Source organism: Phodopus roborovskii, unplaced genomic scaffold, assembly GCF_943737965.1.
Source record: "Phodopus roborovskii unplaced genomic scaffold, PHOROB, whole genome shotgun sequence".
NCBI classification, from domain to species: Eukaryota; Metazoa; Chordata; class Mammalia; order Rodentia; family Cricetidae; genus Phodopus; species Phodopus roborovskii.
In genome coordinates, this window is record NW_026125295.1 from 15768674 (window position 1) to 15788978 (window position 20305).

The 20305-nt window shown below is 45.2% G+C and overlaps 1 protein-coding gene across 1 annotated transcript in view; it reads left to right on the top strand.

Annotated features, from left to right (window-relative positions):
* LOC127213200 (collagen alpha-4(VI) chain) overlaps positions 1–20305 on the top strand; it is a 119903-nt gene that overhangs the window by 17952 nt on the left and 81646 nt on the right. The window contains exons 4-10 of the mRNA XM_051173503.1: positions 1537–2124; positions 3502–4107; positions 5682–6314; positions 9169–9714; positions 10288–10842; positions 16403–16737; positions 17794–17872. Of these exons, the coding sequence (XP_051029460.1) occupies positions 1537–2124; positions 3502–4107; positions 5682–6314; positions 9169–9714; positions 10288–10842; positions 16403–16737; positions 17794–17872 (3342 nt within the window). The remainder of the gene's footprint in view (positions 1–1536; positions 2125–3501; positions 4108–5681; positions 6315–9168; positions 9715–10287; positions 10843–16402; positions 16738–17793; positions 17873–20305) is intronic.

Consider the following 20305-nt stretch of genomic DNA (forward strand, 5'->3'; position numbering starts at 1 on the left):
CCAGCTATCAGACTGGGGTCCATGAGCTCCTCCTTGCTGGATTGAATTTCTTAAAGCATAAAACTTCAAGTAGAAAAAGAGAAGATTGTGTATGGTTCCCATCAAAATCCACAAGAGGACAGACCTTCATTATTTTGATATTTTCCTATGGGTATATGAATCAGGAGAAACACTAAAAGTTGGCCCCTCAGTGTAGCAGTGTGTGGCATTCCTATGGACAAACAGATATTATATACTTTTAAAATAGCACTTCAAGGTTTGCAAAGGTATCTGCTGTGTGTAGTCATAACTACCACCTGCTTGTTCTAGAACAGTGGTTCCCAACCTTCCTAATGCTGCCACTCTTTAATAGACTTAGTCTTCATGTTGTGGTGACCCCCAGCCATAAATTTATTTTTGTTGCTACTTCATAACTGTAATTTTGCTACTGCTATGAATTGTAACGTAAATATCCATGTTTTCCCATGGCCTTAGGAGACCCCTATGAAAGGGTCATTTGACCTGCAAAGGGGTCATGACCCACAGCTTGGGAACTGCTGCTCTACAGTTTTCAAACCTTGTTTACATTACTCATCAGGTTGATCTACTATCTCAAGTTTGTAAATAAGCAGGGCAATTAGTATCATAATTTTTGCATTTTTCAGATAAGGAAACTGAGGCCAAAGGTACCACAAGTATGTGGTAGAGTTAAAGATTTGGTTCCCAGGACTGTTAGACCCATTGGTTACAGCGCATATGTTAGACTTCAGGGGGACAGTCAATAAGGCTATGCTGGACAGAGAGCAGAGGAAGTAAGGACTATCCCAAAAATTTCCACAAAGGCTAGTGTTGTCCTGACCCTTTGTGGGAACCCAAGAGCAGATGTTATGTCTCAGGGTTGTCTTGACATTGAAACTCTGTCCAGCAAGAGACTGGTTTTTGTAAAATGGAGAAAAAGGCAGTAGGTGGAGGGAAGTCTTCTAAAGAGCAATGCTTAGAAATGGTCAGAAGGAACCAGCAGGATCTGGGCAGAGTAGCGATGCCCGTTATAGCAGATGATCCTCAAAACAGCATGAGCATAGGGACTGGTGTAAAGATTATGGTGGACAGAGAAGGAAAGTCTCAAAGAGGCGAGTGACAAACAGATCACAAGGCTGCTGACTGGTAGAACAGCAGTGAAGAAGATGTGGCAGATTCCACCTCTCTGATGCATTAGTGCCAGCACATGGCTGGAGAGGAGGTTTTCATCAGAAGAGGAGAGAGGTGGTCTATTGACTGGAGAGAAGGCCATCCCTCTTGCAGTATGCTGTTAACATTTCAAAAGCGTTAGTTTCCTGATGTGAGCCTAGGCATTGTCCAGTGGGTTTCAGGGCTGGAGATGGAAGTATCGGTTGAGCAGGCTTGAAGCCTTGGAAGACGAGGGGGTGGAGGGAAGGGACATGGGTCTCCAAGCACACTGTCATTGCCCTTTCTTTCTGGTCACCGTTCTGCATTGCCAACTCTTAAGTGTTTGGAAGAAAACCTCTGAGACTCCATTTCTTGCCTTTTTTCTTACAGTTTGCACAGAAGCATCCCTGGCTGACATTGTGTTCTTAGTGGACAGTTCAACCAGCATTGGACCCCAGAACTTCCAGAAAGTAAAGAATTTCCTTCACTCTGTCGTCTCGGGGCTTGACATCGGCAGTGATCGGGTCCAAGTGGGACTAGTCCAGTATAGTGACAGCATCTACCCGGCCTTTCAGCTGAAACAGTCCTCTCTGAAGAGCACGGTCCTGAAACGGATTCGTAACCTGTCATATAGCACAGGAGGCACAAATACAGGAAGTGCCCTAGAGTTCATCAGGGCCAACTACTTGATTGAGACGAATGGCAGCCGGGCCAAGGATGGGGTTCCTCAGATAGTTATCCTGGTGACAGATGGGGAGTCAAATGATGAGGTCCAGGATGCAGCTGACCAGCTGAAGAGAGATGGAGTCATTGTGTATGTGGTAGGGATCAATGTTCAAGATGTCCAAGAGTTGCAAAAGATAGCCAGTGAACCATTCGAGAAGTTCCTCTTCAACACGGAAAACTTCAGCATCTTGCAGGAGTTCTCAGGGAGCCTCCTTCAGGCTCTGTGTTCAACAGTGGAGAGACAGATGAAAAGTAAGCTGTGTTCAGTTTTCCACTCCAAATCTACCACTGAACTGCAATGTAGTGATGCCCTTCCAAGGGGAAGGAAGGCCTACCATCATGGGAGCATCTGGGGATGCTTCCCAGAGGAGAGGAAGTTTGAGCTGGGCTTGAAGGAGGAATAGAGTGTTCATGGGTAGGAAAGAGGGGAGAGGGTAAAGCTGTCGTGTTGCTTAGAGGGAACAACATGGGGTTTGGAGTCCTGAAGCCATGCTTTTTAAATCTTGCATCTGCCACAGTTTAGTTACTGTCAGGTCCAAAGGAAACTCCAATTCCCAAACTCTTAAAGGCAGTCCCAATACCCAGAATGAGTTTAACCTGGATTACAGGAGGATTTCTGGCAGTTAGATGAAAGCCAGCCTTCTCCAGGAACTTGTGAAACCTATTTCCTCCTGCCAAAAGAAGTCTTATCTCCAACAGGAGGGGCAGATGGCTAACTGTGGTGCCCATTACCATATCAAAGCACACATTGGCCTCTACATTCCCTCAGCAGCACAAGTACCTGTTATACTTTTCGAAGTCCATGCTAGCATCCGAGCCTTCCCATCTCCTCTCCTACCTAAAGTCCCCCCAGCTCACAAGTTCCCCTCCCTACAGCTACTCATGCCCTTGTCACACAGCTGTTCTCACTATCCCCTTCTCTGGCCACTCTGACTGTGCTCTCATACGCTCACTCTCTACCGTCTCTACTATTCTCTCCCGCTCTCCTGCTTCCCTAGCCCTGGTCATGTCCAGTCTGCTGGCCATGTTCAGTCTACTTCTTTCTCTGTCGGCTCTTCTAGATGCCTCTGGATATTTGATCTCTCTGAAGTACGAACAAATAAACAAATGAAAAAAACCTTCCCTGAACCACACCATGCAGTGGTCACATGGGCAGTTATATGATCACTACAGCAGCATCATTTCTCTTCAGGGCCTTGACCTGCACAATGGGGACAATACCTTGTAGAGCAGTGGTTTATGAGGATCAGATGGATAAAGTATATAGAGAGCTGTGGCTCACAGAGGCCATGCAGTAGTGGTTGGTTTCTTGCCTTCTCCATTGGCGGAAGAAGACTATGAAGCAGACAGTAAAGAGGCCAGAGAGGAGGAGGGAGAGGCAGAGGGAGGGAGATAGGACAGAGAGAGACAGAAAGAAAGAGAGCCAGCCAGCCAGCCAGCCAGCCAGCCGGCCAAACAGACGAGAAAATGTCTGTGTTAGAGTCCTAGGCAGTGAAAGGGAAAGTCCTAGGTATACAATACTATGTCAATATACTACCTGTCCCTGCTATTGCCCACACAAACCATCCTTGTATTCCATAAGAACTTGATTTATCCCCCCCCCCCCCCACTTCCTTCTTTTGCTTCCAGAGTCTACCAAGACCTATGCAGATGTGGTCTTTCTCATTGACACCTCACAGGAAACATCACAGGCCAGTTTCCAGTGGATGCAGAACTTCATCTCTAGAATTATTGGCACCCTGGAGGTTGGCAAAGACAAGTACCAGATTGGGCTGGCTCAGTACGGTGATCAAGGTCACACTGAGTTTTTGTTTAATACCTACAAGACCCGGAATGAGATGATCACACACATCCATGAGCACTTGGTACTCCGAGGTGGCTCCAGGAGGATGGGCCGAGCCCTTCGGTTTCTTCACCAGACTTTCTTCCAGGAGGCAGCAGGAAGCCGGTTCTTACAGGGTGTTCCCCAGTATGCGGTGGTCATTACCTCGGGCAAATCTGAGGATGAGGTCCAAGATGCTGCACAGACCCTGAGGAAGAGAGGCATGGATGTCATCTCTGTGGGGGTCCAGGACTCTGACAGAATGGAACTGGAGGGGGCAGGGTCTCTGGTGTTTGTGTCTGACCTGCAGGGAGAAGATGGAGTCAGACAGCTAATGCAGGATGTGAATGGGGTGATCCAGGGGACTCAACAGCCTGAGGTCAGGATTGAGGTTGCAAAGGATGCTATAGGAGGTAAGCAAGCCTTGATCCTTGGCTACATGAGTCACCAGGAAGTCACAGTATATGAAGAAAATCTGGGGCCTTGGGGGTGTAGTTCAATCGGTGAGGTGCTTGCCTAGCAAGCATGATGGTTTGGGTTTGATTCCCAGCATCGCATAAACTGGTGCAAAAGGACATGCCTGCTCCTTTAGCACTCTAGGTACAGACGTAGAAGGATCGGAAGTTTAAAGTCATGCTTGTTAGTCACAGATTGAGACACATTTTAAAGGAGGAGGAGAGGAAAAAAGTATTGGGAAAGACTTCCCGAGGGCACTCCCCAGTTAGGTCACTTGTCCTTGTAGATAGGGGACATGGAGGTGCTTTACTTGTCTGTCACCTTGCAGTATCTTCGGTTGCCACTAACACTGCGGAGCAAACCATCTGCAGTTAGTGCTTGCAATAATACTTTATCCTCACAGGTCTGGGTCAGCCGACCATGGGTAATTACCACAGCATAGATTTGCTACCCTTACCTGGGCTTGTTCACAGATCTTAACTAAGTAAGGATGGCTCTGCTTCTGAGGTCAATCCAGCTACTCTGAGCAAATTCTCCCTGTGGTAATTGCAGAGACCCAAGAGAAAAATATAATTGTACTAATGCTTTTCAGAGCCCTACAGCACCTGCTGCTGTACTATTGGTCAAAGAAAGTCACATGACAGCATCTGTGGAGGAAGGAAGCATATTGTTTGCATGGAGTTAAGAGGAGCAGGGAGGGACTATTTCTAAATATTAACCTAAGCTACCACATACCTTTTCTAGGCTGGCCATTAGCCCCTTTTAAAATTTTGTGTGTATGGGTGTTTTGCCTGCATGTATGTCTGTGTACCACATGTGTACCTGGAGCCCATGGAGGTCGACAGAGGAAATTATATCCCCTAGGACTGGGGTTACAGATGGCCATAGACCACTTGTGGGTGCTGGGAATCAAACTCAGATTCTCTGGAAGAGCAGCCAGCACACTAAACTGATGAACCATCTCTTCACCCTTTGTTTATTATTTTTATGTGTATGTGTGTGTGCCTGTGCGAGTTTGTGTGCGCTACATACATGAAGGAGTTCCCAGAGGCCAGAAGAGAGTATCAGATCCCTGGATTTGAAGTCACCAGTGGTTGTGAGCTGTCATGAAGGTTCCTGGAACTGATCCCACATCCTTTGATGAAGGAAAAAGCCAGCCAATAGTCAGAGCTTCTAAGATCATTACGCAAACTGGAAGGTGATCTTGAATGACTTTATAATGGGTGTCTGTAAGCTGAAAGAGAAATGAATACTCGTGTGTGTGTGTGTGTGTGTGTGTGTGTGTGTGTGTGTGTGTGTGAATTTTGGGATAGGCATAACCGTCTTGATACTTGTTGATTATCATGCTAAAAAAAGAAAAGACTTTCTCTAAATTATAAAGCATGCAAGTAGAAGTTAGCATATTGTAACTTAAAACCTTAAACACATTATTGTGACAGGTAGAGCATGTCACAATGATGTCTTTATATATCAGTGTTTTCTTTATCTCTCTGTTCTCCTGTTGAAACCCTTATGTTTTTTTGGTTTCTAGCATGTCCAACTGCCATTCCAGCTGACTTGGTATTCCTTGTTGAGGAATTTAGCAGGGTCAGGCAATCCAATTTCCAACAAGTTGTCCATTTCCTGAAGACCACTGTCGAATCTCTTGACATCCATCCTCATGCTGTGAGAATCAGCTTGGTCTTTTACAGTGAGGAACCACGGCTGGAGTTTTCCTTGGACACATTTGAAAACGCTGCCCAAGTCTTACACCGTTTGGACAAGTTGATCTTCCAGGGAAAAAGAGGAAGGACGAAGGCGGGTGCTGCTTTGGATTTCCTGAGGAATGAAGTTTTCATTCCAGAGAAGGGCAGCCGGTCTGAGCAAGGCGTGCAGAAGATAGCTGTGGTCATCATGGAAAGCCCCTCTCTAGACAAGGTGTCTACATCTGCTTCTCACCTCCGCAGGGCTGGGGTCACCATCTATGCCGTGGGCATCCAGTCTGCCTCCGAGAGTAAGGACCTGGAGAAGATTTCCACATACCCTCCCTGGAAGCATGCCATCCACCTAGAGTCTTTTCTGCAACTCGCTGTTGTGGGAAACAAACTTAAGAACAGGCTCTGCCCTGAGACTGTGAGCAGAATCTATCCTCAGATGAGTTTTACCCTAGAAAGAGCACAAGAAGGTAGGAGGACTTGGTGCATTTGGTGTGGTGTGGTGTGTGTGTGTGTGAGAGAGAGAGGGATATATATATATATATATATATATATATATATATATAGAGAGAGAGAGAGAGAGAGAGAGAGAGAGAGAGAGAGGGAGGGAGGGAGGGAGGGAGGGAGAGGGAGAGTCCTTCCTGTCCTTTTCCCGTCATGAAAAAAACTGGGGTCAACTCATTAAAAAGCAGAAACCTCAACTTAGAAAAATCTTTGTTGCCTTGATTCTAATCAGTGCAGAGGAAGTATAGTTAAGATACCTTTTAACAAACAAACAAACAACAAACAAACAAACAAACAAAGCCGGGTTCTGGGACCATAGTTCTGTGTTGCCACACTATGCCTAATATGTAAAATTCATATCTTCTTGGCTGCTGTGAGAGCCTTTGTGTCTGCTTCCCTGTTTTTCTCATCCCTGCTAGTAATTCTCAGGTACAACCTAGAATAATAGATTTAAATTCAAATCACTGAAATATAGATAATTAACTTAGAAATCAAGCCTGTGATTATATCTCCAGGGGAAAAATCACTGGGGCTTTATAAAAATTACTAAGTGATTTTTATATTTTCTTGATTCCTGGTACTGACGTCTAGAAATATGAATTATACAATTGAGTCTCAGCCTTTCCCTTTGACCTGTGCTTTTAGTCTCTCTTTCTGTTCTGGGAATGAGAAATTTGTTAAAGATGGCTTTCATTTCCTGGTCCATTCCCTGCTTATATCTTATTGAGCAGAAGGGGAGAAAAAGAACCCGGCTAGTCACAAGTGGTCTAAAGAGTCTGAGGGCTGACTCTGTCCCAGGCTACACAGTGGCTAATAAGGGACCTGGAGTCAGGAAAATTTGTTTCAGAGACTGGAGTGTACAGGAGGCTTAGACATTAATAGAAGCTGGGATGATTTTTACCAGAATTCTGCCTGGATGATCACAATGATCAGAATATCTATCCAGTTTACACATCACACACACGGAGGCATGCATGCATGCATATGTATGTGAACCTTTTAAACATTTGGTGTGGACAATACATGTGGGTGCTCAGTAGCAGCCTGACTGTAAGGGATGTCCTCCCTGACCCTTCCCCTGAACCCTACCTCAATTTGACAAGATTGGCAAGAATGTCTGAGTCTAGGCAGTGTTCAGAGCCCTGGGCTCCTCAAGATCACATGAAGTGCCTGGGTAGTGGCTTAGCATGTTGGTCTGCTGCTGTGTGAGCTGGATGCAGACATTCCTCCATGCACAGTGGTCCTTCTCTTAGATGTCAGGCAGCCATCTGCTTATCACCTCCCATAGGAGCAGATGGTTCCTTTTGTAAACCACATGTCAATGCAAAACCACAACTTTCACCTTAAAGGCCAGATAGTCTGTTCTGGAGTCAAATATGAGTAACAGTGACACAGTGTCTTAGTTATTATTCTCTGGCTGTGAAGAGACACCATGACCAGGGCAACTTTTATAAAGGGAAGCATTTGGGTGGGGCCTTGCTTAGACGTTCAGAGGCTTAGTCCATGATCATTATGGCAAGGAACATGGTGGCAACAGGTAGGCATGGTGCTGGAGCAGTGGCTGGGAGCTTTTCTATCCCAATCAATAGTCAACTGGCAGAGAAATAGGGAGAGACAGAGACAGAGATGACAGAGAAAGACAGGCACAGAGACAGGAGCAGAGACACACGCAGAGACAGAAGAGAGACACAGACAGATAGACAGAGATATTGGGCTCAGTGTATGTCTTTGAAACCTTAAAGCCCCTTCCCAGTGACACATGGTCTCAAATAAGGCCACATCTACTCCAACAAGGCCACACAGCTTAATCCTTCCCAACAGTTACAAACTGGCAACCAAGCCTGTGTGTGTGTGGGGGGGGGTCAATTTTATTCTAACTACCACATATAGGAACATAGATACCCAAACTCCATGATCAAATATGGTAATAGTCTGATGGAAATTTTATAGTAACAGAACAAAGAAAGTCTTAATAATTTCAAATACAATGGTGGAAACATTAGGTAGATAGGTTAAAGCAAAGTATAGGCTATAGTCTTAATAATTTCAAATACAATGGTGGAAACATTAGGTAGATAGGTTAAAGCAAAGTATAGGCTATAGGCTTACATGTTATCTGATGACACCCTTAGGCTTTTGGTTACTGGAAGCTAGTGGTTCCTAAAGTTGATACATTGCAAAGGTTTTAACCTGGGGCCTGGAGAGATGGCTTGGAGATGAAGAACACTTGGATGCCAGTGGCTTGTCTGCGTGGCTAATCTTGGGGAACCCTGGGAGGGGCGTAGAGATTTGAGAGTGTAGTAGAACGTAGCAAGTAGGGGATGAGGGGTAACCTAAGATTTAGCTACAGGAAAATTCAGAACCAGATCTGCTGGGGCTTCAGGGAAGTTGTGGGGAACTCACCACCTAAGAGTTCTCTTACCCAAGGGTGAGGGAGATGGGGTATGTGTGTATGTGTCAGGTTTTCTGCTTTTGTTTTTTTTTTGTTTTTTTTTTTTTTTTTTGAGACACGGTTCCTGGCTAGCCTGGAACCCGCTATGTATAACAGGCTGGCTTTGAACTCACAGATATTTACTTGCCTCTCCTCTGCCTCTTGCATGCTGGGATTAAAGGTGAGTACCACCACAGACGGCCAACTGTTAGCCAGTAGCTACTACTAGTCTTCTTCCTGGCATTGTGGTCTGTCCAGGGCCAGGCTTATGATGCCCAGGGGATTATGGGAGCTGAGGAAGTAGGGTGGAGATTGGGATCAGTGGCTTTGGGTACACGGCTCCTCCTGACATTCTGTCCAAATGGGTGTGGCTTCTTCTCATTGGCCAGATTGCGTGCATGTGGAAAAGGCGGACATTTACTTCCTTGTCGATGGATCTGGCAGCATCAGACCAAGAGACTTCATTGAAATGAAGGTGTTCATGAAGGAGGTGATAAAGATGTTCCACATTGGGCCTGACAGAGTGCGGTTTGGAGTCGTTCAGTACTCAGACAAAATTGTAAGCCAGTTTTTCCTCAGCCAGTACGCCAGCATGGCAGATCTGAGGACAGCCATTGACGACATCCAGCAGGGAGGCGGCGGCACCACAACTGGTGAAGCCTTGAGCAAAATGGCCCTGGTCTTTGAAGACACTGCCAGAATCAGCGTTGCCCGATACCTCATAGTCATCACTGACGGGCAGTCGTCAGACCCTGTGGCGGAGGCTGCACAGGGGTTGAGGGACATTGGAGTCAACATTTATGCCATTGGAGTAAGGGATGCTAATACGACTGAACTCAAGGAAATAGCAAACAACAAGATGTTTTTCATATATGAGTTTGACTCCCTGAGAGCCATTCAGCAGGAAGTCATTCGGGACATCTGCTCCTCAGAGAGTAAGAATTAAGAAAATAATCGTGTATTAACTATACATAGCAATTGGGTTTCATTATGAGGTCTCATATATGTGTGTATTTTGACCATCTCCACCCCATTATTCTCTCCTATTTCTGTTGATCCACTTTTTCTTCCTAAACTGTCCCCTTCCACGTTCATGCTTTTTTCCCCTTTTCCTCTGTGTGTGACCCAGTGAGCTTCTTGAGAGTTGCTATGGGAACAGAGGCGAGAGGTTGCTCACAGGGACATGGACATCTCACTAGGGCTTTACCACTGCCGGAGGAAGAATTTTCTAAAATCTATTTAACGGATCTTTAATTATTTGAATGGTCTTTATTTTCTTGTGCAATTCACTGTCTGGTGAGTGGGCTTTGAGCACAGAGTGACAGTGACCTGAAATGATCCAAGCTGGTCAAATTTTATATCTTTATTCCACAGCTGTGTCTCACTTTGAGTCTAGTTTGTGCTGAGTTGCTGAAAGTTTATTGACTGCCCTTCCTCCCCCTTAAAAACGTGTAACCCACTGGCTCCAGGTTCTGACCAGATGTCCTCTTGTGCTCCTCCCCCCTCAGCCTGCAAAAGCAGGAAAGCTGACATCATCTTCTTGATTGATGGCTCAGAATCCATCGCTCCTAAGGACTTTGAAAAGATGAAGGAATTCATGGAGAGGATGGTGAACCAGTCCAATATCGCTGCTAATGAAATTCGGATTGGCCTTCTACAGTTCAGCTCCACTCCCCGGGAAGAATTCAGGCTCAACCAATATTCCTCAAAGGTGGACATGCGCAGAGCCATCTTGGATGTTGAACAAATGAATGATGGTACCCATACTGGGAAAGCCCTGAATTTCACTCTGCCGTTTTTTGATAGTTCAAGAGGAGGGAGACCCAATGTCCATCAATATTTGATTGTGATCACTGATGGGGTCTCCCAGGATAATGTAGCCCTCCCAGCCAAAGCCCTCAGGGACAGAAACATAATTATTTTTGCCATTGGGGTCGGAGAGGCTCAGAGAACCCAACTTTTGGAGATGACTAATGACCAGGACAAAGTGTACCATGAAGAAAATTTTGAGTCCCTGCAGAACCTGGAAAAGGAAATACTGTATGAAGTCTGCAGTACCCAAGGTGAGTGAGAGAGAAGTAGTTTGGTCTGCAAACTCTCAGAGGGACCCTGTTTGCTCTCTCAATAATGTAGGATGCTGATCCTGCTGGCTGGGCAGGATGGGAAGATCATCTGATGGGTCCGAGCTCTTGACACCGTGACTTAGTTTTCCCTGGGAACTCTTAGTTATTCCTGTGCTGTTACCACCCTGGCCGCCTGAGACCTACAATTCCTGACCATGCTTCCCTTGTAGCATAGACAAAGGCAGATGGGAATGTGTGTGCACGGCTTCCTGAAGGTTTGTGACTATGGACAGGGAGTGAGCAGAAAGTCACATCGGTCTCTTGTGAAGCAGACTGTCTTCTCTGTGGAGCCCTTGCACAGGAGCTTGGTGCCGTTCTGTTCTGTTTCTAACGGGTCAGAGTTGATTTTAATTCCTTTCTGTCTTACCCTGTAAGACTTACCCTCACTGCATGTGCTCAAGATTGTGAGGCTCAGAGACGGTCTAACCTCCTCCTGGCAGTCTGGACCTATTCTTTCTTTAAGACTTCCAGGGAGTGATGGAGATAGAAAAGTACCTACATGGATGACTCTGCAGTAGGTGAGAGGCTATCAAAACACCTTTATAGTCATAGTAACTACAGCAGATACACACAGGTACAGACGTACACACATGGATATACACACACAGCTACACATGCGCATGCGCACACGTGCACACACACAGATACACACGGGTGCACAGACACACATAGATATACACAGCTGCACACCCACACATAGATATACACATACATAGATACACACAGGTGCACACACACACACACACACACATAGATACACACACACACACACACTCACAGACACAGGCACACTCATATATATATATATATATATATATATATATCAACACCCTAGCTTTCAGGAATCAGTATAAGGGCTTGAGTATTCCAGGCAAAGTATTCTGTTTTATGTCCCATCTCAACCCCTAGGATAGCTAACTATTATTTTTTAAATATGTATTTTTATTTTCTGAAAATAAAAAATATGTTCTGCTTGCATGCATGTCTGTATACCACATGTGTGCAGTGCAGCCCATGGAAGCCAGAATAGGGCATCAGATTCACCCTAGGACTGTAGTTACAGATTGTTGTGATCCACCATGTGAATGTTCTTCTACAAGAGTGATCAGTGCTCCTAACCACTGAACCATCTTTCCTGTTCTGCAGATGACCCTGTCCCCTTCAGCATCACCGAGGTTTTGTGAATGCTTAGAAAATTCTCTGCCACTGAACTACATCCTCAAGGCAGCTGGTTCTGCAGTCTGTGTGGCACACTTCGTTTGTTTGTTTATGAGACAGGTTCTCTTTAGGCATCCCTGGCTGGCCCTGAACTTGCTATGTAGACTAGGATAGCCTTGATCTCCAGAGATCTGCCTGCCCCTGCCTCTGCCTCTTGAGTACTGGGATTAAAGGCATTTGCCATCTTGCCCAGCCACTATTGTGCCTTTTGATGCAGTATAACATAGCATAACAAGGTCTTAAAAACATAAATATGTTTGGATCTTCTTGGATCTTGTTAAAATGAAAAATCTAAGGTCAGTATAGGAATCCACATTTTAAAAACAAATTGACTAGTTATTCTTTGAAAATTTCACTCATGTCTATAATATCAGTCACTTTTGTACCCCATCACCTCATCATTCCCCTTCCACTCCTGATGAGCCCATTCTTCTTCCCAGCAAGTCCCCCCCCTCTCTCTTTGTGTGTGTGTACAACCCACTGAGTTTAATTAGGGTTGATGGCCTGTGCATGGATAGGGGTTGTTTACTATACATGGGCAGGAGTCTGTATATCTAACCAGCTACCAGGTACTACTAATCCTGCAAGTCTGGGAACTATGCTTTGAATAGGGGGAAGTGTAATAGAATATAGTGAGGCATAATATAATCATAGAATGGTATAGAATAATACACCATGGCACAGTATCATATAAGGATGTATAATGAAACCATAAGCTGTAATATTCCTATAAAAGATACTATGTGTACAGGAGATGATTTTGTTATTTTATCTCTGAATGTATGTGTTTTTACATACACATGATTATGTGAATTATCCATTTATTTATTTATTTATTATTTATTTTTTGAGACAGGGTCTCTCACTGTAGCTCAGGCTAGCCTGGAGCTCACTGTGTAGCCTGGCAGGTATGGGACTCATGGTAACTACTCTTAGCCTTGTGAGAGCCAAGATGACAGGTATGCATGGCACTGTAGCTTTTTAGCTACAGTCCCTTTGAGGCTGAAGGGACAAAGGAAAGAAAATCATGTTCCTTAGTTCTGCGCCTGTTAACAGCGTCCTGTGACCTGCCAGCCTCAGCAGGAGGCAGAGCAGGGGCTCTGGACATTTACAAAGCCCTTAGGGCCTCAGAATTGGAGAGAACAAGCAGTACTTAAAAAAAAAAAATCCACTCATCAGGATGTTTCCCCAGCGGAAGTACCCCCCCCCCACACCTGCCTCTTGTGATGTGGCTGTCAGGGCAGGGTGACTCCTGGGGGGCAGTCAACATTCTCACTCTGAACACTGCTGCTGTAATGTGTTAGATCGTGTCCGTTCATCTGATGCCGTTATTAGGATACTCAATTCCTAGGTGAGCAAAACAGGACTGAGAGTGGCTGCAAACAAATGGGAAACTGGGAGGCAGGGTTTGAAGCCCAACAGTTTGGTGTCAAAAGACAGACCAAGCACTGCAGGGTGATGGTGCATGCATCCCAGCCCTCGGCAGGTAGGTCTGTGAATTCTAGGCTAGCCATGGCTATCCAGCCCTCAACAGACAGGTAGGTCTGTGAATTCTAGGCTAGCCATGGCTATCCAGCCCTCGACAGACAGGTAGATCTGTGAATTCTAGGCTAGCCATGGCTATCCAGCCCTTGACAGATAGGTAGGATCTGTGAATTCTAGGCTAGCCATGGCTATACAATGAGACCTTACACCCCCCCCCCCCAAAAAAAAAAAAGTTAGGTCAGGGTCATTTCGGTTCTAGGTCAGCCTCAGCTACACAGAGGGTGCAAGGGTAGCCTGGCTACATTTGACCTGACTTAAAAACAAACAGGCTGGGAGTTGATGTTGTCAGTCAAATGCCTGCTGTGAAAACACGAGGACCCCAGGTCAGATCCAAATACAAGCATGGTGGTATGTATCTGTAATCCCTGGGCTGGGGAGACAGAAACCGGAAGATCCTTGAGGCTGGGGGGCCAGCGAGTCCAGCTGAATCAGTGAGTGCTGGCTCATGCAGATACCTTTGTCTTAAAAAATAAGGTGGCCAAAGGGCTTGAGGGAGACACCCAAGGTGAACCCCCTCACCATGTACACAAGCACATACACACACACACACACACACACACACTAACACTTACACAGACACACATGCAAAACCACCCCCCCCCCAGACAAACAACAGCAGAAGCCCACATAAACAATAACCATTATATACACACAGAGAGACTTTGTGAGCAACTGGGGCCTAAGAGGTCCTGGGCTTCATTATGGAAGACTCATCTGGGCTCCCTGTGTCCTAGCAAAGCTTTAAAGACTATTTTGGTGGGTATTAAATTAGTGTCTTTGCTTATGATACTTCAAGATGCCCATTGCTTCGCAGCTGCCCAGCCAATTTAGAAATCATTTGAAACAAGCACATGGATGCAGTTATTTCAAAGATGGAGGCTGAACTGTAACTGAGTCATGGAGGATACTTACCTAAAATAAACCAAACCAAAAACAAGAATCACAAAACAAAAAGCAAGGATCCTGGGGTGCTCCACATGTGGTAGTTCAAATTCTCCAGATATTAAAGTCCTGTGCTTTCTTTCTTTGTAGGTGGACAGTGCCCACCTTCTCTTTCCTCTCATTTTGTACCAGCTGGATTAAGGTTCTTGCTCACTCAGCTTTGCCTTTAACTTTTTGATGAAATTGGGATAGACACTTTAATAACAGCCAGGAACTAATTAATTACAGAATTCTGGAGTCACAAAGCTGAAAAAGACCTTGGAGGTTGTCTGCCAAGATTCAACCTTTTCCATTAACACGAAAGAAAATGGTTCCTTGCATTTGTCAATTACTGAATAAAGCCAGTTGAGAGGGTTCTGGGGAAATGTAAATTGGCAACACAATACTATGCCACACTGATAAAGCAAAAGTTCTCTTGTATGAAATGGGTCTAACATAGAAATAGGATTTACCTCTGTGAAACTGTTATCTTGTGAACTTGAACTTTTAAACAAAGAAATCCAGTTATTTTATATGAAAGTGGGATAAAGACACTTTCCATCGTGCTAGTTTCAGAATGTACCAGCTAGTGTGGATATGATCTTCAGGGGGCTAAAACCTCATGGCCAGCCCTGGCTCTCAGATCTTTGGCAAACATTTCTTCATACTTACTCCTTCCCAAATTTTGTCAACTAAACTTCAGTTTTAATTTCTCTGATTTGGAGTCAAGTATTGCAAAGCCTCTGTGTGTGTGTGTGTGTGTGTGTGTGTGTGTGTGTGTGTGTGTGTGTGTGTGGTCAGAGGACAACTTACAGCAGTTTGTTCTCTTTCCACTATGTGGGTCCTCTGGCTTGATAGCAAGTGCCTTTACCCACTGAGCCATCCTGCCAGCCTACAATGTGGGAAGACTTAAGAAGGAAATGTCCACATACTTAGCTTACCTTGAGTAATTTTAAGTTATGCATTGCCCCTGCTGAACTAATTAATAGTGCTATCTCTTCCATGGTTGCTCAGTTATTCATTCATCTTTATTCTAAACGAGATGTTATCTGTGAGTATCAATTTTGCATTCTCGATGGAATTTCGTAAATGGGCTTATTATACACTAATTATAGTCTGAAATACCAGTAGACCTTCAAATTCTAGATTAAGCCTCCCCAGAGGGCCTTATAATTTTTCAGGCAGAAGAAACCAAAAACAGAGGCTACCATTCAGCTCTGACCTTTTCTAATAGCCTGCCACACTCCCCCAAAAGGCTGATGTATGGGCAGTAGTTGAAGAAGAAAACTCCCAGGGTGGAAGGTGAGTTACAAGTCCTACTGAAGGAGACTCAAGACTTATTTATAGGTTTTCCTTACCTGCCACACATCCAGTGTTGTCTGTATCAGGTCATGGGTGAATAGGATAACATAGCACCCACTCTTAAGGAACCCCTGTTTAGTAGCGAAGACTAAGGAAAGCCTCAGTGGATATACAGGACATTATGTACTTGATCGGAGGAGGTGCAGGTAAAAAATGGAAAAATGCTTAGAGGAGGATAAGGCAGGCATTTGAACTGCTACTCAAAGGACTTGAATATGTCAACCAGCTACATAGGAAAGGACACTCTAGGCAGAGGGACTAGGATCAGCTATGACAAAGGCATGGCACAGCCTATTTTGTATCAGGTAGCTTTTACCATGTAACAACCTCCAAACTTAACCCACCACTATTCAGGCTTGGACTTGTGGAAGTTGCTTGGGGGAGCATCCTTTCTGGCCTGAGACACTATCTTCTGCAGCTGCAGGAGACTGATACTATTTTTCCAATTTCAAAGGATGCAGACTGGATCTATCTGTCGGAATTGACATCTCCACTTCTTCAGCCAGAGCTCAGCAGGAGCTTCGAAGGTTGCTGCCAGGGTTGATGCAACAGCTGGCTTTGCTTTCTAACATCAGCTGTGACACTCCTGGCCAGATGGATCCAAGGTTCCGCTATGTGATTCCAGGCTTCAGTGGCCAGCCTGTTTTTGACTCAGGCTTTGAGAAATACAATGATGAGATCATTGAGAAGTTTTTGGTGCATCAGGGTTCCGTGAACAACCGTATGGATGTAGACTTTCTGCAGTCCCTGGGAGAGACTGCCATCCACCTGTCTTTTGCTAAAGTGAAGGTAATACATACCTATGACACAGACTATGGAGTCTTAGGGCAGGGTAGGATAAAAAGGTTTTTGTAACTGAAGCCAGCAGAACTGACAAAAGGTGGGGTTTCATCCAATGGGCATGTCTTTATTAAGCCCTGGAAGTTCTGTGCTAAACAATACCAGGAGGGACCACAGAGTATAGCCCTGCTTCCAACAGCACACTGCTTAGGGATCCAAATCCTTTGATGGTATAATTCACTCTTTTGTTTGTTTGTGACAGGGTCTCTCTATGGAGCCCAGGTTGGTCTTGAACTCACAGAGCTCTACCTGCCTCTGCCTTCCCAGTGTTGGGATTAAGGAATAGGTCACCACACCCTACCTGCACAGTTCTCTATGAAGACACTCAGGGGATGCTGTAAGGCTCCCTAGTCTTTATGTTCACTTATAGCTATTCAGAGTTCAACTGTGATTTTTGTAATCATCACCTTGAGCTACCCAAGTTCACCCATGAAGCTCCTCCCTTCCTGATGCCCCTTGAACGGTATACTTCAGGCATAACTTACCCTTAGTTTTCCCTCCATTCACAATCCAGTGTCCCCTACCTGCCTCCTCTCCTCTTGTTAATGGCACTTTGGTATTTTTTTTTAATCAATAAAGATGGAAGAGACATTTTTAAAATTGAAGTGAATAGTTTAAATTGTTTCAACTCTTTCCCCTCAACTCCCCCCAGAGTGGAGGGGAGGGAAAGTTGAAATGAAATAGGTTTGTAATTTAGTAACAAATGGATAGGTGAAAAGGAATACACACACACACACACACACACACACACACACACACACACACACTAAATTCTCTTGTACTTTTAAGAATTGTAGGCAGAGGCAGGTGGATCTCGGAGTTCGAGGCCAGCCTGGTCTACAGAGAGAGTTCCAGGACAGCCAGGGCTATACAAAGAAACCTTGTCTCAAAAAACCAAAACAGAATGTTTAATTTTTAGAATGCACTGCATTTTCTTTCCTTGCTCCTTCTTATGTTTCCTCCCTTCTTCCTGCTCTCTCCTCCTCCTCTCCCCTGTCCCCCCAGGTCCTCCTAGTGTTTACTGACGGACTTGATGAGGACTTACAGAGGCTGAGGAGAACCTCTGAGCTCCTCCACAGCAAAGGTAAGTAAGTGTGCAGGCGTTCTGCATGGACTGGCCCCTCCCACCAAGGCCCCTCCCACGAAGGCCCCTCCCACCAAGGCAGAACTCCTTTATGCCTCAGGTGGGGATGGACTCCAGGAAGCCATCTGCCCTAGTGGGTAGAGCATGGTTCCAAGAGGCTGAGACCCAGTCTCACTGGTTTAAGTCGGGTGTGTGTGTGGGCATCTTTACCTCCTTGCATCCCCAATGTCAGAGCTGCTTGCATGGTTTTGCAGAAGCCACTGTCCTCCAGTAATGTCATCTGGTATTTTAAGTTTCCTTAAAGGCCCGGAGTCAGCTGGAAGCCGAGCCTTGCTCTTCGCTCCGTCATTCTCTCCAATCTTTCCCTCTGCACTCCTCCACCTTTAAGGGCCAGGGAGCTTCTGCAGGTGGTGTGTCTGTGAAATTAGAAGGTGCCCATTGCCCAGGAGTGGATGCAGCTGTGTGCAGGCTTCTGGCTGTGTTTCAGAGCACACTTGCTGTTCCTCTGGGTGTCCTAGTGTAGGACAATTTGTTCATCTGCATAAAGTGGCTTTGGCTGTTCTCATTTTGTGTTACATGAAGCAAACTTGGGATGAATATCCAGTCATGCTGACTTGTTCAAGCTCCCTTGAGGCAGCATAAAAAGGGGGAGGAAGGAGGGTTCGCACTCGGGAATCTGGTAGGAGCTTTTCACCTACAGACAACTGACAACTGCTAAGGCCTTTCTCCCTCCACCCCTATAAACCCACGATTTTCTGGGAATCTCACCGGAAACCCCATTTACAGAGAAAGGACACGTGCAACCCTAGAGGTTCTGGTTCTATAGGATTTATCAGATTCTAATTCCATCTCTGGCATCTCCAGAGCCATTCCAGCTATTTATCTCACATATCAGAAGTGGCAGAGGAGGAGGATGTTTCTTAGCAACCATTTGAGATGTAACTTGAGAGCCAGCAAAATGTGCATAATGCTAAAGCTTAGATAATTCATTCATACTCTCTCAGAGAAGCCTGGACCCTACTTGGGTCCATCCTGTTTCCTGACACTCTTTCTTTGGGGGAGCCCACCCCATGGTGGACACATCTTTCTTCTGAGTGCCTCTCTTTCTTTTATCCCTCACAATTAAACCCGTATTAAAATATCTTTAATAAAATCTCCAACTCTGCTTCAGGCTAGTCAATTCTTCTCTGTGTTGACAACATGAACCCTGGTTTGGCCTGGACCAGGTCCCTAACGGTTTGGAGGAAATCCCCAGGTTGCTGAGGAAGGCAGCGTGGAGCTTTGTGTCAGTCCCCTCCTGGGTGACATCTTTGCCCTTGTCCTTTGATGGTGTATTCAGTACATCCCTAGTGTGGGAGTGATTTCGCCATTGGTGTGTTGGAAAGCTGTTTTTTCTTTTCTTTTTTCAATTTTTTTCTTTTAAAGTGACAGCTTGCTTCCAGATGAACTTATTTCATTGATTACCCTGGAAGTTTAAATTGTTGCAACTTTTTTTCTTTTTCTTTTTCTGGAAGAAATTTGGGACTGTGTGATAAGAGACTGCAAAATCTGCTCGCGAATTAGTTGCCAAGAACATATATTTTTAAGACATAAATTGGGAATATGTACAAGATTGTCAACAGCTTGTTCAGTAGCAAAAAGCCAACTGTGTAAATGCTGGGGGTTTACTGATCAAAATATTAACAACAGTATTTGTTATGACAACAAACATGACAATTCCTGATTGAATTTCTTAAACACCCGTGTCCATTTGGTCTCCACATGTGAAGAGACTCCACTGTTACCTCAGACCTGCTTCATTAACTAGGATCTGCCTAAACTTACATAACCCCCAAGCCTCAGTGACAGAGGTCACTAGGTTGTATGCACTTTCTGCTTCCTGCTCACCCATCAGACTTCCTGGCACTTCTTAACTGCTGTGGCCAGGGAAACAGGGTGGGATTGAATACTCTCCTGAGGACTTGTTCCTGGGAGTGACACCTGTCACTTCTGTTCACATCTCATTGGCTGAGGAAACTATATTATCACTTTCAACTTAAAATATTGTCCCAAGATCAGGAATTGAGGCTTGCTGAAGTTTCTAACCTTCTCTAAGAAGTGAGATCCCGGTGCTGGGAAGATTGCTCAGTGGTCAGGAGCACTGTTGCTCTTACGGAGGATCTGGACTTGGTTCCCAGCACCCTCATGGTGGCCCACAACTATCTGTAACTCCAGTCCCAGGGCATCCTGGGGCTACCTCTTCTGACCTCTGAGGGTGCCTGGCATGTATTGGGTGCACAGACATATACGTAGGTAAAACGCTCATATGTAGAAAATGAAATGAATCTAAAACAAATTTAGAAGTGTAATCTTACCATGCACCCTCAAGAAGGAGACCAGAATATTCGTAAACAGTCACGTGATTGCCGTATCTCCTCCCCTCCTTTCCTTACC